This window comes from Hemitrygon akajei, chromosome 20, assembly GCF_048418815.1.
Source record: "Hemitrygon akajei chromosome 20, sHemAka1.3, whole genome shotgun sequence".
Taxonomy (NCBI): domain Eukaryota; kingdom Metazoa; phylum Chordata; class Chondrichthyes; order Myliobatiformes; family Dasyatidae; genus Hemitrygon; species Hemitrygon akajei.
Genome location: NC_133143.1, coordinates 30,668,332 through 30,695,267, shown reverse-complemented (window position 1 = coordinate 30,695,267; position 26,936 = coordinate 30,668,332). Strand labels below are relative to the sequence as shown.

The 26,936-nt window shown below is 40.8% G+C and overlaps 1 protein-coding gene across 12 annotated transcripts in view; it reads right to left on the bottom strand.

Annotated features, from left to right (window-relative positions):
• The window catches only part of LOC140713685 (catenin delta-2-like), a 1,190,818-nt gene that overhangs the window by 236,717 nt on the left and 927,165 nt on the right, over window positions 1–26,936 (bottom strand). For all 12 annotated transcript variants that reach the window (XM_073024066.1, XM_073024071.1, XM_073024072.1 and 9 more), the window contains one exon: window positions 5,303–5,540. In XM_073024066.1, the coding sequence (XP_072880167.1) occupies window positions 5,303–5,540 (238 nt within the window). The remainder of the gene's footprint in view (window positions 1–5,302; window positions 5,541–26,936) is intronic.

Genomic DNA, 26,936 nt, shown 5'->3' with positions numbered 1-26,936 from the left:
AATTGCTCAAAGGTTGCATGAGAATTCCAGATGCAAAAACAAGAGAGAAGCTCAAGTCATAAACACAAGAGATTCTGCAGAGGCTGGAAATCCAGAGCAATGTGCACAAAATGCCGGAGGAACTCAGCAGGTCAGGCAGAATCTATGGAAATGGATGAACAGTCGAAGGTTTGTGCTGAGATTCTTCTTCAGGACTGGAAAGGAAGGGGAGAGATGCCAGGTTAAAAAGGCAGGGGGAGAGGAAGGAGGACCAGCTGGAAGGTGATTGGTGATACGTGGCTGTGGTATCGAGTCTCGGTGAGCACGTGATCGAAGAGTCAGAGGACAGCAGAGCTGAGACGACTCTCACTCACAGCTCCCCCTCTGTAATCTCTGCCGCACTCCCAACCTTTGACCATGTACTCACCCAAACTCACAACCACATCCATGTATCACCTGTCACCTTCTAGCTAGCCCTCCCTCCTCTAATTTTGGGAAATGAACAAAGGCTGCAAAAGGTGCAATATTACAGCAAGTTCTTTCCATTTCATTCTGTTTAATATCTCTGCTCAAAAAACCGGCACCATCAAACTCTAGTCGGGGCATGTGTAGAGAAAAAAATACCCTCCATAAAAATAAAAAGCAACAGAATTAAAGGGGGAGTTAAGTAGACGAGCATTTTGTGAAAGAATAACATCTTGTTACATTAAAAAGCTTAATTAATGAAAGGTGGAAATTAAAATTGCTTTAATTTTATCATCACAAACCACAAAATTAAAAACAGTACTGCCCAGATAGTCAAATTATTGCAGAAACCCATTAATAGCTAGCTCTAAAAGAACAGTAACCTTCAATATAGAGTATGCAAGCAAAGGACCCCATTAAACACTGTATTTCAAATAGATGCCTATGTTTGCTTCAGCATTTTGCATGTCAGCTGACAATTTATAAAAGTAATCTGACAAAAGTTCCTTTGGATCAGCTGTCAGTTTTCAAAATTTACTTACCCTGACTTTATTTCAAATGATCTCTACAGGGCATAAATTATAAAACATCTAAATTAATTTCACAGCGCTGAAAAGCAAATTGAAAAGAATCAATTCTGAATACACACGCAATACATTCTTACTGTCATCCATATTTCTTCTTGTTGGCATTTCCATTCTGTTCACTTGAGCCAGCCTTTCTGCAAAGGCTCTCTGGTTGTACAATCATCTCAGAGACAGATGATTATGCACGGGGGCCAAATTTCAGTCTTGGGTGCATAATCCCAATGTGATAATGTACCACAGATGCAAACCTTTAGATGAGACATCTAATGGAAAACAATTTTCTCTTACATAGTTAAAAGTATCTTGTGAATTTTCTAAGAAGTGAAACAGAGTCCTTCCTAGTGTCTCAAACAATATTTACCCTTCAGCTAAAAGGTGGTGCTTTGTCTGGTCATTTCTCACACTAGGAATGCATATTGGCTTCTAAATGTCCTGCACTGCAATAGGGACTAGATTGCTCAGGCCATCATTTGTGCTAAAGCACTCAGAGATGTCCTATGATCATAAATGATTTTTATAACTGGAACATTGAACAGTTCAGCACAGTGCTGGCCTTTTACATACGATGTTGTGTCTACCTTTCCTCCTACGTAGCCCTCCACTTTTCTATCATCCATGTGCCTAACTCAGAGGTTCTTAAATGTCCCTGATGTGTCTGCCTCTACAATCACCTCCAGGCAGGGTGTTCCACGCACCTACCATTCTCCAGGCAAAAAACTACCTCTGACATCCCCCCCTAAACTTTCATCCAATCTCCTTAAGGTAATGTTCCCTTATATTAGCCATTTCCATCCTGGGAAAAAGTCTCTAGCTGTCCTTCCGATCTATACCTCATATCACCTAATACACCTTTATCAAGTCATCTCTCATCCTCCATCACTCTAAAGAGAAAAGCCCTAGCTCTCTCAGCCTTCCTCTAAGACTCAGCATTTTCTAAGTCTTAGAAGGATGGAAGATGAAGAGTTTCCAACCTTTTTTAATGCCATGGACCGATACCATTAAGCAAGGGGTCCATGGCTTTCAGGTTGGGAATCCCTTTTCTAAGGTATATTTGCTAACCCAGGCAGCCTCCTAGCAAATCTCCTCTGTACCCTCTCTGAAGTGTACACATCCTTCCCATAATAAGGCAACCAGAACTGAACACAATATTCCAAGTGTGATCTAACCAGCGTTTTATAGAGCTCTGACATTATCTTCCGGTTCTTGAACTCAAACCCCCAACTACTAATGAATGCCAACACACCATAATGCCTTCTTAGCAGCCCTATCAACATGCACAGCAAAATTTAAGATCTTTCTACCATTTCCAAGGACCTCAAATTATAAACATCATATTTCATTAAGGAGAAAATTGAGGACAGGATATGGTATTTCAGTCTAAGGTACTGATAATTCTGCAGAATACTGAGCATAGTTAACCAATGGTAATGGGACAGGCTTCAATAACTTGCTCCAAAGGACCATCTGGTAGGTATGATCTGCAACTATATTGCCAATTTGTACATAAAAATTGAATTGGAAGTTCTGAAATGCCAATTTACAAATACAAATGCTGATAGAAAGCTGTACATTATGACAACAGAAAATAAGATTTACAGGCAGGAAATGTATCTTAACCAGGATCGAGAATGTTACTTTCAACCCTGGAAATGGATGGTGGGGGGGAGCGGGGCTAAGTAAAAAACACTTGTTTTAACACATGCCTGCTAATGACTAAAGATTTAAGATATTTGGGAGTGGGGGGCCAACTGAAAAGGTCAAGAATGTTTCAGGACAAAAATGGTACTCATGGGGTAAGAAATAAACGGGGAGATCAACAGTGGGAATGTAAGAGACATACGATGACACCATATATTAATATCGTGTGTGGTATTATTTATATGCCAGTTGCAATAGCACAACACAAAGATTATATTTTTTTCAAACAATCACCCACAGGAGGAATTAAACTGCAGAGAGCTATTAGAAACAACTGCCTTTGCCGTTGCCAATTCTTTTCAAGATAACCTTCCTCCATTACGAGGACAAGACCGGGGACATTCACTGATGATTGAGAGTGCCATATTCGCATCCTCACACAGAATAAAGTGATCCTCAATTATATGTAGATAAACCTGGACTACATCCAGGTGAAGGCTAATGGAGGACTATCAACATTCACAGCACACATGATTTTCTTCAACAAAAGAAAGTCTAATTACCCTTCCTTGAGATATAAATCTTTAACTATCGACAACCTGAAGGAAACACTGACCAGAAATATAATTAATGCCAGGACCACACACAGGTCAGAGGCTCAGTATTCTGCAATAATGCTTCATTTCCACACTTGATAAAGTTATTCTACACGTTATGAAATGCAAAGCAGCAGATGATCAAAAACATTTATCTGCCTGTGTGAATGAGGCTGCAACGTTTATGAAGCTCAGCACTAGCAGAATATGATGCCTTTTCCTCCCCCACTGGCACAACTGCACTGCAATTTGTATCATCTATCGATTCAGCTGCACTAACTTGCCAAGGTTTCTTTTAACCCACCTCTCCAAACCACTTAGAAGGATAAGGACAGGAAACAGGAACACTATAACTTTCAAGTCTCACACTGACATATCTTGAAAATAGCTTGTGGACCCTTCACTGTCATTAACTGAAAAACATAGAGCCGTTGTACCTTCTTGCATGGCTTTGAGATGTCAAATAAGAAGTAACAAACAAGAAAGCAGGAGATATGGTAGCTCTGAGCAGACAAGAGATTTTTACAGAAAATCACTGTATTGAGCCAAAATGCTTTTGTTTGCATGTAAACAAAATATTTAAATAATGTTCAGGCAGAGGCAGAAGATTGCAGCTTTCACAATGTGCTGCTGTCTTGGTTTGATTTGTGTTCCTGATGTCTTTGAACTTCTGCTCTGCATAGAGAACAGAAAATGATAAAAAAAAGTTTTGCAGCTGACAGGATATTTCTTTCTGTTGATAATAAGACCACCCTCACAGAAATGGGAATATTTCTCACTTACAAAGCAAAGTAAACCAGGTTGGTGCATTCTTTTGAAGCGCTAATCAAGTAGGAGCAAATACAAATGCAGTTTAAGAATCGGAGCTTCAGAGTGCCAAACCTACTGGCTTTGTGCAAGGTTTCAGAATTGTTTCTTCTCTGCATCATATGACATGGGGAGAAAAGAAAGTTGCAGGAACATTACAGTGAACCAACCTGAACCAAATGTGGTTCTTGTTGATGAATCCAGACGGTGTGTCGCTGCAATATTTCCTTACCTCTTGACAGTAATAACTGGCATAAACTAAAATCCAAGAAGGACATTGTGAGCATTGAGACAGAAACTGCACTGAATTTCAGCAACGTGCAAATCTAGACTAGCCGTGTCTAATTTAAACCCTTTTCACAGGCAGGTTACCCAAGATTAATGACAGCATTGAGATCCAAGACAAAAACTGAGGGGGAAGAAGATGTATTGAATTGGAAACTTTAAATTTAACAGGAAGCCCCAAAGACTTTAACGCACATATTTAAAACTACTGAATGCAGTGACTTTGTACTGACGCACTTTAAACTCAAATAAGAAATTAATTAGCTTCGATTATCTCTACATTGGTATGCAAATTTTTCGGAACAGAGAAATGTTAACTTAAGAAAACTAACATTTTCAGAAATAAGCCAGTGACACCCTCACAGAATGGCACTCACTGTACACAACCCAGCAGTGGAAATGGTAGCTGAAGATCCCTTGGATTAAACCACAGATGATAAAATACGAGATTCAGCAGCTGTTACTGACTTTTCAGCAGGTAGTCTCAGCAAATGAGATGCGGCAAGACCAGAAGAGAAATTGTACTTCTTGTTTTGCTCATACAAATGTCTTGTAATCACTCGCTGGAATTGATAATAGTCTTCATGTAAGCACATCCCAAATCATCTCAGAGCTTGCCCCGCACCAAGAACAGCACGTTGAGGAATTTTGGGTCCCTAGATGTTTCAACATCTTTATCTCATGGACTCTGAGGTGGAAAGGAAGTGACTAACTAAAAGAGAAAACTTTCTTCACAGAGAGGGAGTATTTCCTCAAAAGGCACACAGCATCCCTCAGTGAATGGCATTTGAAGAAGTTACTATTGATAGTGAAGGTGCAAAACAAATGAAAAAGAAATATTTTGTGATGGGAATGAGGAGGAAATTTTTAAAAATTACACTTAACAGTTCTCTGTGACATTAAAGTTAGCCATCCTCTTAACAGCATAACAAGTCGGCCACTCACCTGGGATCCTTCTGAATGCTGTCGATGGAAGGTGATCGTGCCAAGGTGCCCTCGGGTGGGATGGCTGGCCCAGACTTGCTGTATGGCGATTCCACTGAGGGACAATACTGGAGTGTCCGGTAAGGGTCCCCATAATTGGCTGCTGGGCCGGTGGCATAGCTGGGCCTCTGGTAGGTTGCTGTGTTCTGGCTGCCCGTGCGCTGCAAGGGTACGGAGTCAACAGCAGGGGAAGACGGGGCTACAGTGGGAAAGTAGGGACAAAGCAAGAAACTGAGGACCTGCTCACAAAAATGGTTCACTAGGTCTAGGCAAAAGGAGCACCACACATATGTACAGGGGGTTGGGGGGTTTGAGAGGGGACACAAAATTCAAGTCAGAATCATATCAAACATTTCACTCAGAGAAAAAATACACATTGCACCACAGAATGCTTTGAAAGAATTGGTCTGCCTTTGAAACATCTTTAACTACACTGGACCCTGGCGGAGGGAGCTTGTTTGAAGGTAATAATCACCAGGGACTGTCGAACACAAAGTTGGGCAAATCCAGTTGAGTTACTGAACAGCTCTGACCTAGAGAAAGGAAGATGTAACTCTACAGTGCATTTCACAGCCTTAGGAGGCTCCAAAAGTCTCATAAGCAAAGACATGTTTTCAATGTACTAGCCCTGGCTAAACTGATGACCTTCTGATCTCTGATTAAGAAGGTTGTCCCACTCCAGACTCTTGCACATAAAATCAAAATCAAAAATCCAATGAAGTATTGTGGAAGCCTCACAGGTGCCATCTTTAAATGAAGCCCACTACTCCCAAGTAAACAGATAAAATTCTTGATGCTTTCTGGAAGTATTCTCCAGTATTCTTCAACCAACTCTCCAAAACATTTTACAGGCGAATCCCAGGTTATGATGGGGTTTCATTCCTATGACCTGTTCATAATCCAAATAGATGGCAAATGGGAAACGCTATTGCAAAGTGAGTTTCTACATTGTGGAAGACGCCTGCCATCTTGCAGTAGTTAGCAAGTCCATTCCACTGGTGCCCCAATCATTTGTTCATACATACAGACACAAGTCAAGTGTTTGTAAACTGAGGAGGACTTCATCTGCAACAATATTTTGCCTTTCCATGCATCAATTGTATTGGAGTAGTAACTAAACATAGAAATTGCTGGCTGTATATTGCTATGAGCAAATAGGCTTTTTTTCTGTCTAGGTGACTAATTTTGTTAGTGCCCCACATCTAGTACTGAACATACTGTAAAGGACATGGTATTCAGCCACCATCAAGACTAGCTGTCAAACAGAAAAGCCTCATTTCTGCTTCAACTGAGTGAATTGCAATTCATTTGAAATATATCTGGACAACTAGTTTTGACGTTGGAGGATAGTCGCTTTAAAATTTCTAGCCAGTGCAGAACAGAATTAAAAGAATGAATATTGACATCCTAATACATTAAGTATACTTTGGGACCTGTTTTACTGTGTAACATGATACCTTGCTTAGAGGCAAAAAGCATAATGCTAGTAGAATATATGTGGCACCATGCATTTTGTCTGGCTACTAATGACTGGATGAAAGTAATCAGGCTCCAGTCGCCCACTGGTGATCTTGTCATTCCCATTAAGTGACTGTTTTGGATAATGGTGCAAGGCAGATTTAACCATGGCACCAGATCAGCAATCTAGAGAATGCAAATTCACAAATGCTTCTGAAAGGAAAACGTAATTGAGCAACTACTTTAAAAAGCTATCTTACATGGAAGAAACCTTTTAACAGCTGACCAAAACATGACTCCAGTCCCTGCTCTAGTCCACAATGTCTAAGGAAACCAGCTTGAAAGGTTGCCGTTGCTTAGCAGTTAAAGGTGGCTAATACATGTACGGCTCCCACCTTCTGAGAATAAAAAAAGGGCTTTGCTATAATGTCATACTCCACAGTTTAAAAATTGACTGGCATTTGCTGTTAAGAGCAGCCAGTGCTCACTGAAACTTGGCCAGCAGGAGGAGAGAAATAAATTGTTATTATCAGCTTGTTGGTTCCAAAATGCTGTGCTTAGTATTTGAGAGTACACACTTAAATGTGTATATGTTTATATGGACTGATCAAGCTAGTATTCACATTACGCTCCTGATTCCTTATACAAGGGAGAAAAACTGTCCATGTTCTAGCTCCTGGAGAGGCCACCACTACCAAAGGTTCCTGGTGGAGATGCGTTAATGAGCACTCGTGAAGAAACTCCAGGGCTAAGCTTCAATGTATTTCCCAACTCCGGTCAAATAGCAACAACTTACATTAGCACAGTCCAACAAGCCAAGGCACTCTGCAGAAGAATCATCAGAACAATAATTGTCCACCCCACCTTCCAGAAACGATTTTGCTTTAATTGGAAAAAGTTGCATCAGCTTCTGTCGTAAGTTGACTTTTCGTGCTCTTTAAACTGAATCTATTTTCTGAATAAATTGACTTAGTGCCATAAAATAAATTGTTTGCTATAATTCCTCACCTCAATCCGAACTCATTAGCCGACAACACCAATAAAAACAAAATTGGTAAATAAAGAGAGTAATAGGAAATGTGGCTCTTTTGAGACAGAAATGTTGAATTCTGGTAATAGAAAGGACTTCTAGTAATCCATGTTGTTGATCAGGTATCAGAACATGAGTACTTAATACAGTTATGACTTGCTGTTGGTTCCCTCATTACAATTAATCAAGATACCGGTAGTTTGCACAGTCATTATACAAAGCATGTGGTACTTTTAAGTAATGCAAATTATGTGCAGCATGGATGAATAATGAAGATTATCTGTGACCCATTTAAATAGTACAAATTACCCCTGATTGTATATGATTTATAAAATATTTAGGTAGTGCTATTAACTCGTGACACAACTAAATAGTGCAAAACACACCACACAAGTCAAACAAGAAAACAAAATGCTTCTGGAAAAAAAATGTATCCGCAAAAAAATCCTTTGGCCAAAATATTTCCCAAAAAAACAAATTAACTACCAATTCCAAACTCAAGGGGGTAGCCTTTGGCACCACACGGGCCCCAGCTATGCCTACCTTTTCACTGGCTATGTAGAACAGTCTAAGCTGTAACCTGGTAATGCCCCCCAACTCTTCCGGCACTACACTGATGCTACTTCATGCACCCATGTTGAGCTCGTCAATTTCATCAAATTTGCCTCCAACTTTCACAGTGCCCTGAAATTCACTTGGTCCATTTTTTTCTACACTTATCTCCCTTTCCTTAATCTCTTGTGTACTGACATTGTTTATAAACTTATTAATTCCCACAGCTACCTTGACTATCCCTCTTCCCACTGTCTCCTGTAAAAATGCTACTTGCTTTCAGTCCCTTTGTCACTGTCACATCTGTTCCCAGGATGAGCCTTTCCTTTCCAGCACATCAAAGATCTGTTCCTCTTCAAAGAATAGGGATTTCCTTCTCCACTCACCCTCACTCACATCTCCTCCACTTGCCAGACATTCATGTTCACCCTATCTTCCCACCACCTTAAAAGGGTTAGAGTTCCCTATGTCTTCACCTACAAACCTATAAGCCTTTAAATCATTCTCTGCAAATTCCTCCACCTTCAACAGGATCCTACCTCCAAACACATATTTAACTCCCCACCCCAGTCTCTGGATTGCTCCCACTATGATTCTCTTGTCCATTCATCCTTTTCCACTAATCTCCCTCCTGGCACAAATCGAAGATTCAAAGATTCATTTATTATCAAAGTATGTATGAAGATAACAACTCTGAGATTCTTCTTTTCCAGATAGCCACAAAACCAAGAAAAAACATGGAAATCAGTTCAAAGAGAAACAGCAAACCCACCATCCTGATCATCAACCCTTCAAACCCACCTCCCTTTGCAGGAAACACAACAGAACATCAACCCCCAAATTGCACTCCCCCGCACAAAAAGAGAATGGCGAAAATACACAATATAAGAAACTGAAAAAGTCCACTGTCCATAGTCCAAAATCCAAATGCAAAAATGTCGGTAACATTTACCAGCATTATCAAAAGAGACTTTGGGCACTTTGGTAGACCACACAGGCTTCTTCTTCGGCAGCAGAGCGATCCTACCAATGCTCAGAAGACCACCGGTGCTCACCCTCCACATTGACCTCAATGTTTCAATCTTCCTCATCACTTTAAGCGGCCAATAATGGAAGCTTTAATTGGAAAAATGGAGTCGAACACTGGCTTCTGCCCTGCCTCATAGCTGCGCTTCATGCTTGCTGCTTCCCAGAACCTTCTTAGAGACAGCAAAGTACTGGATCATTTTTGCAAATTGCAGGCTCTAGCAGTTCCAGAAACACACTCAAGATGAGAAACAGATGCAAAAGTGACAGAAATGCTACATCTGTCCAATCACCTTCACCCTTACCTCCATTCAGGGACCCTAGCAGTCCTTCCAGATGTGGCAATACTTCACCTGTGACTCTGTTGGTGTCATCTATTGTATCCAGTATTTCCAATGTGGTCTCCTCTACGTTGGCGAGACCCAATGTAAATTGGTCGAGCACCTCCACTCCATCCGCCAGAATCAGAATTTACTGGTGACCAATCATTTTAATTCCTACTGCCATTCTCATTCCAACATGTTGGTCCATGGCCTCCTCCTTTGCCACAAAGAGGCCACTCTCAGGGTCGAGGAGCAGTACTTCACATTCTGCCTAGGTGGCCTCAATCCTGGTAGCATGAACATTGATTTCTCCTTCCGGTAATTTTTTACCTTCCCTTTCATCTTCTTCTATTCCACACCCTGGTCTCTTAACACCTCTTTGGTGGCAATCCTTGTTCACCTTTTCCTGTGTCCACCCTCCTCTCCTATCAGATTCCCTATTCTCCATCCATTTACCTTTCCCACCTATTTGGCTTCACATATCACCTACTAGCTATCCTCCTACCCCTCCCCCAGCTTTTGCTGAAGGGTCTCGGTCAAAACCATTGACTGTTTATGTATTTCCGTAGATGATGCCTGACCTGCTGAGTCCCTCCAGCATTTTATGTGTGTTGCTATGGATCTGCAGCATCTACAAAACTTATTATGTTTACAATTAACTACACAAGGCTCCCCACTGTATTTTAACTGCACAGTATTACTTTCTCTAGAAATAATCACCTCTGAAAGGGCTAAACACTTGTTTATGTATGCTGCAATCAATTGAGTGATTAACATTGCCATAGAATTCTGTGAAATTCAGGAAGAGTCTGTCTTCAATATTGGATTATTGGGTGGTGACACATGATGGGGCAGTGGGTAAGTAAGTAAAAGTAAGATCAAACATAATAACTCAGGTCTTTCTGGTAAATATTAGTGAGTCTGATTAGAGCAGCTGGCATTTAGTCCTTTCGGTGGAAGCAATTTTGAGTCTTTCACACGTGTTTATACGTATCAACATCCCATACTTAACAACTCATTTAGAACGTTGCTTCTGTCAATTCTGTCCATAATCTTTATGGGATTACCCCTGATAATCACACTGGTGAGCTGCTTCATGGATCTTCAGCTGGGTTAGATCTGGTGCAGGATCTGCAAGCCCATTGGTATCAATGGGGCTTGTTGGGCTGTGAATAAAAAAGCAAAGGGGTGGGTATGTTCTTTTAAAATCATGCTTTTAATTCTAACTCAGACCCCACTTAATGCTGGGGATGTGTTCCTTGGAGGTGGCATGCTACGTAAATCAATGCTATGTAGGGTCATCATAACATTACACAAATGGGCATGTGTGCCTGATAAAAAAAATCACACCTGAGATGTATGATATATTGTTTTACATATGCACAGTAATTGGTGGAGTAACAAACATGCAAGTAGGCCTAACTTGTACATCAGTGGAGCAGCAACACATAGCAGCAGCAGCAGAGGGAAGCAGGTGATGGTTACATCTTAGAGGAGGGATCAGGCTGTGGGTCCACCCCTAACTTTGGCTTTTTCTTCAAGCAGGCATCGAGATTTGACTGCCTTTTCTTAAATTTCCTCTCATGAAGCAGTTCTCGATTGCAGGAAATCATGTGGGGAACACCTCTTTTTGCCTTATTGCTTCGCGCCCAGTCAGGGTCACTATCGATGAACTGGTCCATGATTTGTGCAATCGTGGTGATGCTAGTGCTGAGGAATTTCATGGTGAGGCTTCTTGCTGGTGTTGACGATAATATCGAGGCCATCGTTGCAGAAGCTTTTATCACGTCTGCATTTTCCAATAACTGTTCTGATCATCGATGTAGCTATTTTCAAAGAGGCACCAACACCAATCTGGTGCTCACCAGCTTCCGAACACTTGCAGTTTCATATCCATGCTAATGCTTTCCCTAGTCATCTTAGATGTACTACCCTCACTGGCAGTTGCAGGCTGTTTTCCAGACATTATGGGCGAAAAACATGGAGTAAATTGGCGAGGGAGCAAGAACATTTACGCTCATGAAGGAGGCAGAGCATGAACTAATACGTGATTGGCTATGAGTGGCTCAGAGTGCATGTAAAGTGCTCTCATTGGCTGTTTAAATGTTTACTGTAATGGCGGCCATTCTTGAGAAGCTTTAAGAGTTGTTTAGAATGAATTTTTGCTGTTTTTAAAAAAACTCAATAAAGAATTGAATAACTGCGTTGTAATGACTCAATGCTATGTGAGGCCTGACTGCACATGCAAGTCCCTTTGGGTGTCTTTGGCTGTTTTTGCTTGTTTGAATGAAAAAATGATTTTAATGTAAATATGTTTCACTTATTTGCTTCATTATTTAAAGATATTAAATGGCACTCATCATATGTTCCCAGAGGAATCCTAGATATTTCAAACCAGAAAACTTTGATTTTTATTTTATTAACATACAGCACGAAGTAGGTCCTTCAACCCAGCAATTACCCAGTTGAATCCTTGCCTAATCACAGGACAATTTAGAATTAACCAATTTACAAATTGGAACGTGGGATGAAACCAGAGTACCCGTAGCAAACCCATGCAGTCACGGGGAGAATGTACAAACTCCTTACAGGTAGTGGTGGGAATTGAACCCGGGTCACTTCTGCGTACAGACCAGCAATTTCAGGTGTGGGGAAAATGCAGCTGCTGTACTTAATCTTTCAGACACCAGCTGAGCTCGCCTAAGCAGACTCCCAGTACTTTCAGCTTCTAATTTCAATCATCTGGTAATTAGCTCAAAGAGAAAGGATTTAACCAGTTCCAATTTAATCTATGCAGAACCTCTCAGAAGCAGAGCCCTGATCCATGCCTGACTAAGTGGCATTCGCAAAGATCCATTTAAGTACGTGTTAAATAAGTAAATGGGACAAAAAGAATCGAGGTGTATAGAGAAATGGTTAGGCAAGAATGATGAGAAGTGGTTTATTGTTCCTATTGCACTGAACTGCCTGCTTCTATGCTTAAAACAGTAATTACTGGACTTCCTATGAAAACAAATGAATTCATCACCTTTCTTCTTAAAGACACCATGACTCAGGAAGGTGGCATTCATCATTAAGGACCCCCATCATCTGGGATATGCCCTCTTCACGTTCCTGCCATTAGGGGAGATACAGAAGCTTGAAAACCCACACTGAACAATTCATAAACAGCTTCTTCCCCTCCATCAACAAATTTCTGAATGGTCCATGAACACATGAACACCACCTCATTATTTCTTTTATTTTGCACTACTTATTTTGCAATTTATTGAATTTTTATGTCTTTGCATTGTATTGCTGCTACAAAACAACAAATTTCCCATCACAGAAGACAGTGATAATAAACAAGATTCTGATTCTGTCAGGACCTTTCAATGCAATGTTCGTTTTAGCTGACAGTGCTTAAATGCTGCACTCAGAACACCTAGTAGATCAGAATGAAACATGCTCTCCACAATCCTATAATATACTTCAAATCCCACTGGAAAAAAAATGCAATCATTACTCAGAGAAATTGTTTAATGACATAAAGCTTTTAAAAATCAGTCCATGCCTTGCTCCTTCCTGATAATTAAATCCCAAACATTCTCTTGCACATCATAGTCTTCATTCACTGTCTCACTGACAAGTCTGCCTTCCTCTCAGTGCACACTGTGCCTCTAATCATAACTTTTTTTCTCCTGTAAGGCCAAACTCTGACCAAGCATTTGTTCAGCTTACCCGAGTTCTCTTTCATTGGTTCTCTTTGTTTTCACTCATTTTATGTTTCTGTGAAACACTTTGCAAAGTTTGAACACATTAACTGATCTACAGTACATCAATGTTACTTTGAATGCACTCACTCAAAACAGAGTCAAGTACAGTGTCTATAAAAATTATTCATCCTCCCTTGGAAGTTTTCATGTTTTATTGTTTTACAACATTGGATCACAGTGGATTTAATTTGGCTGTTTTTTAAGACTGATCAACAACAAAAGACTTGTGTCGAAGTGAAAACAGATCTGGACAAAGTGATCTAAATTAATTACAAATATCAAAAACAAAAAAAGCATTGATTTCTTAAGTATTCACCTCTTTCAAGTCAGCATTAAATAGGAATTGCTGCCTGTGTGGATAGGTCACATCTGGACACTACAGTGTTTTTACATGCTACTTCACAAAACTGCTCAAGTTCAGTCAGATTGCATGGGGATCCTGAGTGAGCATCTTTTTTCAAGTCCAGCCACAAATTCTCAATTGGATTGAGATCTGGACTCTGACTTGGCCACTTCAGGACATTAACTTTGTTGTTTAACAGTGTGCTTCATGCTTGGGGTTATTTTCTTGCTGGAAAACAAATCTCCAGACTACATTCAGTTTTCCTCCAGGATTTCCCTGTATTTTGCTGCATTCATTTTACCCTCTACCTTCACAAGCCTCCAAGACCTGCTGCAGTGAAGCATTCCCACAGCATGATGTAGCCACCACCATGCTTCATGGTAGGGATGGTGTGTTTTTGATGATGTGTGATGTTTGGCTTACGCCAAATATAGCGTTTAGTCTGATGGCCAAAAAGCTCAATTTTGGTTTAATCAAATCATCAAACATTCTTCCAGCTGACTTCAGAGTCTCCCACATGCCTTCTGGCAAACTCCAGCGAAGATATCATGCGAATCTTTTTCAACAGTGGCTTTCTCTTTGCCACTCTCCTGTAAAGCTGTGACTGATGAAACACTCGGGCAACAGTTGTTGTATGTGCAGTCTCTCCCATCTCAGTCACTGAGGCTTGTAACTCCTCCAGAGTTGTCATAGGATTCTCGGTGGCCTCCCTCACTGGTCCCTTTCTTGCACGGTCACTCAGTTTTTGAGGACGGGCTACTCTAGGCAGACTTACAACTGTACCATATTCTTTCCCTTTTTTGATGATTGACTTAACTGTACAACATGGGATAGGCAGTGACTTGGAAACTTTCTTGTACCCATCTCCTGACTTGTGCTTTTCAATAACCGTTTTGTGGAGTTGCTTGCAGTGTTATTTTTGTCTTCATGGTGTAGTTTTTGCCAGGATACTGACTCACCAACAGTTGGGCCTTCCAGATACAGGTGTACTTTACTACAAGTGATTGAAACACCTTGACTGCACACATTTTTCCAATAACAGATCGCCATTTAACTAATTATGTAACTTCTAAAACCAATTGGCTGGACCAGTGATAATTTGGTATGTCATATTGAATGGGATGAATACCTACACAAGCAGTTACTTCATGTTTTATATTTGTAATTAATTTAGATCATTTTGTAGAGACTTGTTTTCACTTTGGCACAATAGTCTTTTTCTGTTGTCAAAGAGCCAAATTAAATCCACTGTGATTCAAAGTTGCGTAACGCTCTGGTTAAGATTTTTACTGCTGTGCTGTAGGAATTTCATTTTAGCTGTTCCGTAAGAGCAGTCTGCACTGCTCTCAGCTTGCTTGGGTTTGAGCCGAGATAAGAAGCTTTGTTATCCAACTTGGGAATGTGGCGTCAGCCAATCAGGATGGTAGATTTGGGAGGAGGTTCTAGAGGACATGGGTGGAAAGTTCTCTGTTGGCTGGAGCTCGAAGAAGACGGGGAAATAGATAGCCAAGGTGCTTTGTGTAGATGAATGGCTTCAAGGAGGAAGAACCAATACTCCTGTGGGAGACCCGTTTGTACGAGATGGATTTCCAATGACATTCGCAAGGTGATGGGCGCTTTCAAGACCGAGGGTCCAGCGCGCGCGTGACAGTCAATTTCAAGATGAGCTCCAACTTCAGTACATGGTTGACTGTTCATTACCAAAGAGTAATGGGCTCTTTTTCTTTTTTCCTTTCTTTCATTTAATAACTATTTGGGTAATTAACATTCTTAAATACACTTCTTTATAATTTTATGCAGCGTACAATCTGTTATTTCTTGCTGGGGGCAGTAGATCACACAGCAATCACACAAACCGGGTTTTGGGTGGATGAGACATCCCAACCTCACAGATTTGGTGGGACCAAAGTTGTATACTTCCTAGGTATACAAAGCCGGAGAAAGATGGGTTTATTGCCGCAGAATCCAGTGGCTGTTAACCAGAGGCTAAAGAGCCATTTTTCCAGAGACGCCCAGTAAAGTGAGGCTTCAGTTGTAAAACATGACAACTTCCAATGGGGGAGGGCTGAACACTTTTTATAGGCAATGTGTGGGGTGGGTACATCAGACCTACAAAAGGTAGCAAAACACTGACTCGCTCTCAAAAACACATTTATGTTTGTTCATGAATAGCAGGGGCCTCAAAATAAGTAAACAATTTCATCGTATCAGAGGAAAAATATCACCTCTTCTAGCAGGCAAGAAAGTAGTGACTTTGGGGAGGAGAATGTGATCTTTGCACTTTTGTATCTGAGCCTGTGACATGTTTCTTAGCCATGTGGCCTCCAGATCAGATATCTGAAGGTCCAAATCGTACTATTTGAGTGTTTGAATGGAAAAATGTGGGTTGAGACCGTGATGCCATGTTGAAGCAATAGAAGAGAAGAAGAAAGCCCTTAACTCCAAGTGGAGTCATCAGGATGCCGTCATGACAGCGTTTTGTTTTAGCAGGCTTTCTTATTTTTATGAGGCTGAGTTGCTAGATCGACGCTCAACCCAGCACGGATGGAAAGCATACAAGGGAGCAAACTGGATTCGAATTCGGGAGCCCTCCCACCGAAGTCCAGCGCTGATGCCGCTTTGCCACCAGCCGGTTATATTGAAGGAATGTTACTCTCCTAATGTTCTTGAAAAGATATTCAATAGTTCACTCTTGGTTGTAACCTAAATTATCCGAAGTTACTATACTGTAGAACAGTCAAGTTACTGCAGCGTCTGATCAATAGTTATCACTCAAACAACATCACAGAATTTATGTATCTGTTGGAAGTAAAATCTGTTGGAAAATGTGTAGCTCAGGCAGTTGATGGTTGGGTTGAGTTGTTCTCTGATCTTGCACCGTACAAGGAGATGTCTCCTCACCTGGTGATGAAATGGATTGACAAAAACAGAGAACAGCTCAACACAAGTGTATCTGCTCACTATCATACCATTGCTTCTGGGAGCTTGATGCCTGTGAACTGGCTGCTGCATTTCCTTCATAACTCTATCACTTTACTTTCAAAGTATTTCACTGGGATATTCTGATGAGAAAGCTAAATCTTCTCTTCATCTGAACTAGTTACACCTTACAAAGGTATCCTTCAACTTTTAAGAGCACTTAGGTTTACTAACTCATATAAACATCAGAAAGGCCAGGAAGAAAGTATATCTTAAGGTGAGGAGATTCCTGATTTTTTTGTCAGTGCTACATTTATGGGGAACCATGAATACATGTGAAGGGAAGTTGGATATACACAAAACCGAGAAAGAGATGGAAGTGCATGCTGATAGGAGGAGAAGGAGGAGGAGGAGAATGAAGAGGCAGCTCACGTGGAGCATGAATACTAATACTGATCTGTTGGATCAAATAATAAATAAATAAGTCTGTTGGGTCCTGCTGAAGGGGCTCTGCCCGAAATGTTGACTGTACTCTTTTCTATGGATGCTGCCTAGCCTGCTGAGTTCCTCCAGCATTTTGTGTGTGTAACTTGGATCTCCAGTACCAACAGATTTTCTCGTTTGCTCTCGGGTCAAATGGCAAGTTCATGTCATGCAAATATTATGTCCCCATTAATATCATTTAATAGAAACTTTAGTTAGCTTTTGGAAAATGGCTGATGATGGAAATGGAGTTCAGTCATGTGACAATACAACTTTGACTATCATACAAAACACTGGACCAGATCTCAAAGAGAGATTGCAAAGACAGCAACTCCAAAGGAGTTGAAAATCAAAGGTAAAGTCACATCAGAATCTATCCATTGTCCAGAATAGTGGTGCACAAATAAACCAACATAAAAAACAGATTAAATTACATGCTAGATAAACCTGCCTCATCTTACCTAAATTTTAGAGATCAACAGAAAACCTGATAAAAATATTTACAATGTTAAGAAGATGTGGTAGATTTCACACCATGTAGCTCCTTCTTCTGGTGTGAGAAATCAAGAACAGAGGGGTAGGATCTTAAAATAAGAGTTAATTTGGGAAGGAAGTATTTATTGAAACAAGATCTCAATTTCTTCTGTACTGAAGACTAGGGGGTCAACTGAAGCTTTAAAGATGGATACAGTTCCAATTGTCAAGGTCATCAAGAAATACAGAGTAAAAGAGAGTACCGTAGATTCCGGATTTTAAGCCGCTACTTTTTTCCCACATTTTGAACAGCTTTGAACTTTGCGGCCTTTAAAACGGAGCGGCTAATACATGATTTTTTTCATGCCGCCTCGTAAACATTTTGCCTCATAACAGTAGACCAATAAAATTGATGAGTAGTTCACAGAGGTCCAATAAAATTGTACGATAAATCAAGCGCACTTTCACAATTAAATTATTGTAAATCAGTCATTTGTACTCACCCTCATCAACATGGAAAACACTCGAAGAAAAGCATTGTGCTGCCTTTATGGCAGTTATTTAGTTTATAATATTTTCGCTTAGTAATTCATTTTCTAGTTAAAGTTAGAAGAGTTTTAACTATATTTGTTTTCTGTACATGTGATGCTATGACGTCACACCCGGTTTCGCCGCGTCTTGTGGGAAAAATGCCGTTTGCGATAAACGGAAAGGAGGGGGGGAGCGCATTACGCGAGCGGCATTGGATCTGAGCGAACGCTGCTTTTAAATGCCGTTTGCGATAAACGGGACGGCGGGGGGGGGGGAGCGGCGGAGCGAAAACGCTGCTTTTAAGTTAAAGGCGATCAATAACTTTTCCTGGTAGGCTGCAGTATATATATTTTTTACCAGTCATTAGGAGATATTGGAATGTTGTTCAGTAAAGAAGTATACGCAACGTATATTTAAAAGTAGCCGCGTTACGGGCACGGTTCGAAAAAAAGCATTTGCAATATGTATTTGTTTTTGTTACCATATGGATTTAATTAAAAGTTAAAAAATCCTCATGTGTAATATCTTTCTGTGTAAATATCTCATATTACAATGTGGGACACCTGCGGCCTAAAATCCGGTGCGGCCTTTACAAGTAAAAAATTGATTTTATTTCTAAAATTAGAGCCAGCGGCTTTTAATCAGGTGCGCTCTGTAGTCCGGAATCTACGGTAAATGGGATTGCAGTCCAATAACTGACTACAGTAGGTAGCAGCCCTATTAACTTCATGAGCTACTCCAATTCCTTTTGCTCCTAAGTACAGCTTGGGACAGAGGTCCTGAATCAGGGGCTCTTGCAACACATGGTGCAGACTGAACAATGAGAATGTTGCCCAACGGTCTCGAGCACAGATCTTAAGTACTTCACTATAAACCGTATCTATCCGGCTACGAGTAACACAGGTTTGACCTTGAATCAGCTTCTCATTGCTGGGGAAGAGGGGAAATTTAGGAATGCTACAGTTGTCCACAGCTTTCATGTGTCTGGAAAACAAAGGTAGCTAAACTCTGTCATCTTATTGGTCTGCCTCCACCAGGTACAAACACAGGTCAGGTGCATTATTGTTTGCCACAGTCAAACAGCCTGCTACCATTCCCTTGTTCAGCTTCACTATTGAAAAATGGCTGCCTGGAAGCAACACGAAGACTGTCGCTGGTGGAACTAGACCGCAGTACAGTGAGACCTTTCAGAAAGGAAATGAGGAAGGGTAAAATTTGTATAATGTCTTTTACTGGCACAGAAGAAATACAGGATCTAATTTGTGCATAGCAAGGTCCTACAATGGTTTTGAAGACAATTTGCTATTGATGGGTTTGGAATAAGGAAACACTACCCTGCTCCTTTTTGACATGGTGCCATGGGAGCTTTTACATCTCGCTGAACGTGCCTTGGCTTAATTTATTCAGCTGAATGACAGTATATCATATGGTGAAGCACTCTCTTAGTGGTGCACTCAAGTGACAACTTTCATTTTGTGCTCGCCTCTGGTGTCAGCCTTGAATCCACAATTTTGTAACCTTCTGAGAGGAGGGAGTGCAAACACGGAGTCCCGGCTGGCTCCCAAGGAGCAGGTCAGAGCAACATAGGGAAACAAAACAAACCATTCATTACACAGTAACACCAGCAAAAGCAGTTCAATAAGATAGAATGTTATCCTACGGTCAGAGATAACAGTGCAATCAATGTCAAGTCCTTCAGTGCTTGGATTTAGTCTCTCATTTAGCTAATGGGAATTGAAATCTGTAGGTGAAGATGGAACCATTAAGGTGACTTCTACAGAAAATTTATTCAGAAAACTTGCTCTGAAATTTACCAATGAAAACTCTTGCTCTAGGTAACCATGGCAATTTGCAGTTGTCCTTGAAATCTTCTGTCAATGTATGATCGTTGATTGCAGCTGCTCTCACTGCAAGAACACTTTCAGTCTTTACTGTGGTACAAATGGAGGCAAATTAACTTCAATATTTTTTAACCTCCAAGGATTGTATTGTGACTGCACTTTGCCTTTCATTAGCCATCACTCTTACTCAGTTAGGAAGGACAATAAAATGTGCAGCCGGCAGATTTAACACATTTACTCATTCTCAGTTTTCCGAATGTACCTTATGGGGCACTCAGTAAGCTCAACAATCATGACTATAGAGGGATTATAAAAACCTTGAAGCTAAAAGAACATTACTGAATTAATTTTGCTTTTGTTGTGCAGCAGTTTTCAACATTAAGCCAACTATCGCACCCATGTGACATTTCCCATTTCCTCCCACCAGCAGAAACAATTTTGCTTTATTAACTCTATCAAAACAATTCATAGCTTTGAAGATCTGCATTGAATCCCCCTTAACACTTACTACCTGGAGGAGAAGGATCCTAGTCTCTCCAATCTTCTGCATATTTGAGGTCTCTCATCCTTGAAAAAAAATTTGCAGCCTGGTGTACCCAAGCTTTCATAAACAGAGCACTGTAAGTCTATTATATCCGATGCAGGATGCAAACTAACTCCCTCATATCCCTGCCTAGTGTTTCACAAATCCCGCCTGCTGTGGGTAGTAGAGGTACAAAGAAATGTGACCAGGCTCACAGCCTGTTTTTCATTTCAATCATATTTTGATCTGCACCTTAACTCCATTTATGCACTTCCTTCTGTAATCATTAATAGCTAACTTTAAGGATATTTCTCAGGTTCAGTTTTGAAATATTCAACTGATCAACTTTGTGGCACTTTCAGATTTCCATTATCTTTTTGTGTGCTGATTCCTTCCTGACATTATTCACAGCTCTGAACTTCACGTATGGTCACTTGAAACATCTTGCCACCTGGACCGCTTTTGCAATGAGCTGCTTGTTGTTTGTTGTTGGTCACAATTTAACATGATTTTGTCCTCCTCAAGTTCGCACTGATTTAAACCAAGATGCACTCTGTTCAAATAACTCCTCAACAAGCCTTCACATCTGTAGATCACCTCATAGCACTACTTACCCCAGATTCAATTACACAATCCCCTAATTCCTTTAATCTACAATGTTTAATTAAAACCAATTTTAACACTATCATGGCCTTATTTCCCAAGTTACTTCAGCTGTATCTCAGTTGTCAACACTTTCACAGCTCTGGGTTCAAATTGCACTTTTGAGACTTCAGGGCTGTCGTTTTAAGATGATCCCTTTTGAATGTCCTCTTGGAAGACATAAAGAACCTCTACTGCTTAGATTCCGCACAGAAAGTGAAAGGATTTTGTTTTGGTGTCTCGGCAAATAATTATTTCTCACATTAACTAATATTACAAAACAAAACAGCATGAAGTTTACAATGTTTTGTGGCATCTTGCTGCACATTAACTGCAGCTTTTCATACACCAATAATGACAATATTTCAACAATACTTCATTGTTACAATATTACCTTACAATGAACCATGTATTTCATCTAGGCTTCTCTATAAATAAAAATTATTTTGTTGTACTTGCTTGATACTGCCCTCACTGGATTATTTCAGGTAACCCAAATGAACAGGCAACAAATACAACATATCTTAGAATGAGATGTACTAAGGACAGTGGCAAAGAAGGGAGAAAGTATTCTAATAATAAAGACCTCTAATGTAGATATGGCATTCTTGAACAGTAGCTAACCAAAATTGTTGTCCCTACTTTTATAATAACAAGTATATCTAGATGTAGTGCATTTGATAAAAGATTAAATGTGACAAGATCATGAAGTAGAGTTGATCCTCTCTCAATTTTGGCCTAACAGCTTCAACTCTGATCAAAAAAACAGTTAAGTGTACACACATAACCTTTCTGATTTCTAGATGTCTTGGCGGTCAAACAAATCTTTGCATTGCAATTCTTGTCCCAATTAGATCCTGAGATGAACCTTACTAAAATTCCATTTAAATGGGAACCAGAGGAGTGTTAGACTGAAGCTGAAATGGTGCCAGATGAAGCATGGGTTCTGAAGCTGAAAGGCTCAAATGAAGATCAGATCTGCTTGTAAAGGCATCACTTTCTGGGTTTTCAATCACAAATTCACCATGATGACTTTCCTATTTTTAAACTTGTCAAGAACTAGCATATTACAGATTATTTTGTATTTTCACTGGTTCTTTCTGATATAGTCTTTGATTTCTTTTTCATCTTCTTAAATATTTGATTGGATGTTTAGGGCTTTCAAAAGTTATGAAAGGTATTGCACTTTCCAATTAAATATCAGGATAATTAAAGTCTATCTCCAGCTCCCATCATTTAAATAAATAATAGCCTTCTCTGCAAGACTTGCTCAATGGGTATCAACTCAGGCACAGCCACAACAGCAAGAACTTTAGAGTCTCATCTGATCAGGTCAAAGACCAGAATTTCTCAAACACTGTCTACTTCTATCTCAATAATGTCAGCCATCCCAGTCACCAATGCTGCTGAAATCCTTACTGTGTTTCGCTCACCTCCATGCATGACAATTCAACCTTCTCTAGTTATGTCCTCATTTCTACAAGCCTTCAGCTCAGATCAAACTTTATTGCAAAAAAAAACAAACTGCTGGAGAACTGATGGAGTCCTGACCTGACACTGTCCATTCCCTTGCCTTCACTGGTACTACTTCACCCACTGGATTTCCTCTAGTAGAGTGCTTTTTACTCCAGACTGTAGCATCTTAAGCTTTTTGTCATTCATCAAATTTTATTGCCATTGTCTACCCCTTCCAGGTCCAGATTTATCCACTGTTGTGTTCACTCACCTATAACTACTGATGAAACCCAAAGCCAGCTAACAGAACAAACCGGAAGTTGAAATAACACTTTATTTGGTAAAAACTACACCAGTCTCAAAACTCAACACAAACTCACATTTCCCAGTATGATTATTTAAATGGCTTGCCCCAGATCAGCGGAGTCCTCGACTGCGACAACAATCAATCAGAGAAAGTCAGTTTGGGATTGGTTATAAAAGACCACTACTAGGTGCTGAGTGTCTAGGCTCGCCTCTTGAAGATGATTACCTGTAGGATTTGAGCCAAGGGTTGAATTGGAATGGAACAACCAGTTTAAACGGATGATTAGTTTGTCTTAGGCCACTTTCTTGTCGTAAGGTTGCTTGCCAGTGTGCTGTGTTGGGTAATTCGAACCCTTCTAAGAGGAGATGAAGGTCCAGCTCCGTGTTTGAACACTTGCCAACTGAACTTGTTGAAACTTTGGGAGCACGTGGCCGCTCTGGTGATGCCAGTGATCTGTATCTACACTAATTTCATGGAGCACTTTCCCCATTTGTTTGGCAGTCTGACTTGGTACTCGGGGCCCTTGCCCATGTGATACTATTTGACTCGCACTGCGGCTTCTGGCTTGACTGATTTCACCCGTTGACCAAGGTTGATGTGGCTGTCTTTGTGCACCTGATTATCTGCTGTCTCAGACGTTGGATACAGTGGCAGCATCACATCCAACACTGTGCACACTTCTCTTACCAAAAGCACTCAGCCGGAGAGCTCTCTTTGAGGTCTGATTGTGGTGTCATTCGATATGTCAGCAAGAACATGTTGAGAACCTTGGGCAAAGCTCCTTCCCTTTGATTATACAAGCAATCATTTGAAGGCATCCCCACACCTCTCTGTTTAGTTGTGGATGATGTGGGTTGAGCAGGTGTGGATAATTCCACTGTTCTGGCAGAATGCAGCAAATTGAATTGAATGCTGTTGTCAGAGACAAGTGTTTCCGGAATTCCAAAGTAACTAAAGACCTACTGCAGCTTTTGAATGGTAACCTCTATCATTGCTGACTTCATAGGTATCATTTCTGGCCATTTGGAATATGCGTCAACCAGGACAAGGTAGTATATCCATTGATTGGGCCAAGAAAGTCAATATATTTTCAACTCCAAGATCAAGTAGTCTGAAGCCATGGCTGTACATTGGCTCTACTGGATTCTTTGCTGCCATAGAACAAACAATAAGCACACTGCCTACATATTGATGTGATATTTTCATCTATACCCAGCCAGTACACAAAGCTTAGTGCCAGAGCTTTTTAAATTGATGCCCAGGTGACAACAGTGGAACTGTTGAACTACTCATGGATTTACTATTCTTTATCCAAACGATGGGCAGGAGTCACAGTTGAGAGTCCATGTCGCTAGAAGGACACGATATCTTCCTCAACCTTGACAATAAGATATCTGGAGATATGCTGAAGAAGAGGTTCTGCAGCTGTTTCTGGTCTGACTTTGTCGGCGATGACTAGAATACCTTCTGCAGCAATCGATACAACCTGGTGGACTTCACAATCAATTGAAATCGCAGCCACAACTGTGTCTTCATTTTCACTAACCTACTGGTTCACATCACAAGTCAGGAGAGGGCATCTGCCTGACCAGATTTTAGGGTTGTTGTGTATTTGATTTCAAAACTCATAGACTAATAACATTGCCTCCCGATTTTGAATTTCTTCCATCTTGATTTGTTCACAGGCCCTTTCTGCTGCAGTCAGTGATCTGCCTGCACCCAAGAGCGCTTTTTTGAAAACATTGGGGAAAATATGTGTATGATGACAATTGGCAGCTTTGGGTTGAAATGAGTCAAGGGAAGGTTGGGTGACAGTGCATATTTTCACCTGATCAAAAGCTTCTTGGCATTTCCACGTGGCACCCATGTTGAGCAGGAATATCAGTGGTTCCCACAGTCTGTGTACTGCAGGAAGAAAAGCTGATAAATGACTGGTCATGCTCAAAAATGAGTGTAAAGTGCTGACATATGGTGGAGGTATCTTCAAAATAGCAGTGATGTTTTTGGAATCTTTGGCATCAATGTTGAATCTCAGATACTTGACTGAGGACATCATGAAGCTGAAATTTTCTGCCCAAAGTCATAATCCAAAGTCTTGTTGTTTGTTCAATACTTGGTCTAGGCCTTGGCATAGTTCTGTGATCTGTGCCCAGTGATATTGTTGGGGTAAGTGGCAATACCAGCAATACCACTCAGCATGGTGTCCATAAGCTGCTGGAAAGTTGAAGGAGCTGCCTTCACCCAGATGGAGGAAGGAAATCAACCCTTTAAGTGTTTTAATGGTGAGAAGCTCCTGTGAATTTTCAACCACTTCTACCTGGAGGTAGGCTTCTGCCAAGTCCAGCTTTGCAAAGTAGCAACCATCATTCACTTTTGCGAGACAATCTGATAGCACTGGTAAGGGGTACTGTTGTGTATCCAGAACTGCTTTGAGACCAGTTAAGAAGTCTGCACACAACCTCACTGTACTGTTGACCTTCTTGATAATAACTATAGGAGCTGCCCAACGTGAGGAGTTGACAGCTTTGATCACACCAGCTTGTTGCAGGCAATCTAGCTCTTACTTCATGACTGGTAAGGCTGTGTACTGCACTACTCTCTTGGGACAGAAGACAGGACTTTGCATCTGGATGGAGATGGGAGTTCTGCTTGCAGTTTGGTGCAGCATCCTAAAGCTTCTTGAAACATTGGCGATTAGTGTGGTTGCAGTTGTTGTATGTTCTCACATACTGATGGTGGGATGGTGTTGACTGATATAATTTGAATGGCCAATGTCTTCATACAGACTTCATCCAGAGGGATGCTCCAGAGATCAAGCATGACAAAGCCAAGGACATACAGATCTGGCTGGTCTGTTAGGTAGCACACACCATTGACTTGGTTACCATTCAGCTTCACTGTGCAGTGCAGTTTGCCAGTCAGCTGGAGTGTACCACTCAATGCACTGAAGATGGAACGAATGAGTTGGTTTGACTGGTTCTACCACATGCACTTGGATATAACGGTGATGTCCGATGCCAGGACAAGCTGTAGCTTGGCCAAATGATTGTTGATCAATAAGTTAACATACCGTCCCTGGGCAGGAGTTGGGTGCAGCGAGGTCCATTTTGAATGTGACCATTAAATTCCTTGTGGATTTTGAACACTTCTTGTCCTTGTGTTCCACTGGCCTTGAACACAGTGAAGGACAGCCAAAGCCTTTTTTTGTGTGTGACCATGCAAAAAAGGTCACAAATATTTGCTGCAAATATATTTCTCATATTGGCAGTTTCTTGCATAATGCCATGCACCACAGATCCAACTGGCTGCTTGGAGACGCGCTGTGTGACAATATCTGGGCTGTTGGACACTGCAGTGACCTTGGTCTGTTCGACAAGGTTTGAACTGTGTTTTAGGTCGATCAAAAGGTGACATTCTTGAGTGACAACTTGTAGAGTCATTTCAGGGTCTTGCTCCAGTCTGGCCAGGATCCATATTCGAATATCTGAATCGCTAGGTGTCTGAAGTCGGCAAATAAGAATCAGACATTGAACAACGTTTCAGTCATGTTACCCAGCTTGAACTTTTCACATTCACCATTGACGATAAAGACATTAATGTCTTATTAAATAAGTTTTAAGCAATGGCAGTGAACACTGAGGAGAGATGACTGCTCTTCAGATATGCTTGTTAGCTGTTGGACAGTTTCAACAAATAATAAGGCCTGTGGATTCTTAAGGAAGAACAAATTTGAAATAGCGTTCATGTTCAGCAGTACGCAATTGTCGGAGCAAAGTACGTGTTTACCAGGAGTCATCTTTTCAGGAAAACTCAACCCGGAATACAACTTTGTAGCACTTGAACCATGATTCAAATGTAACTCCTGAAGTAGATTTGAACTGGAAGTTGGAAATGGACACAACAACTGACTCACGAGTTCTTTTCAGTGTTTGA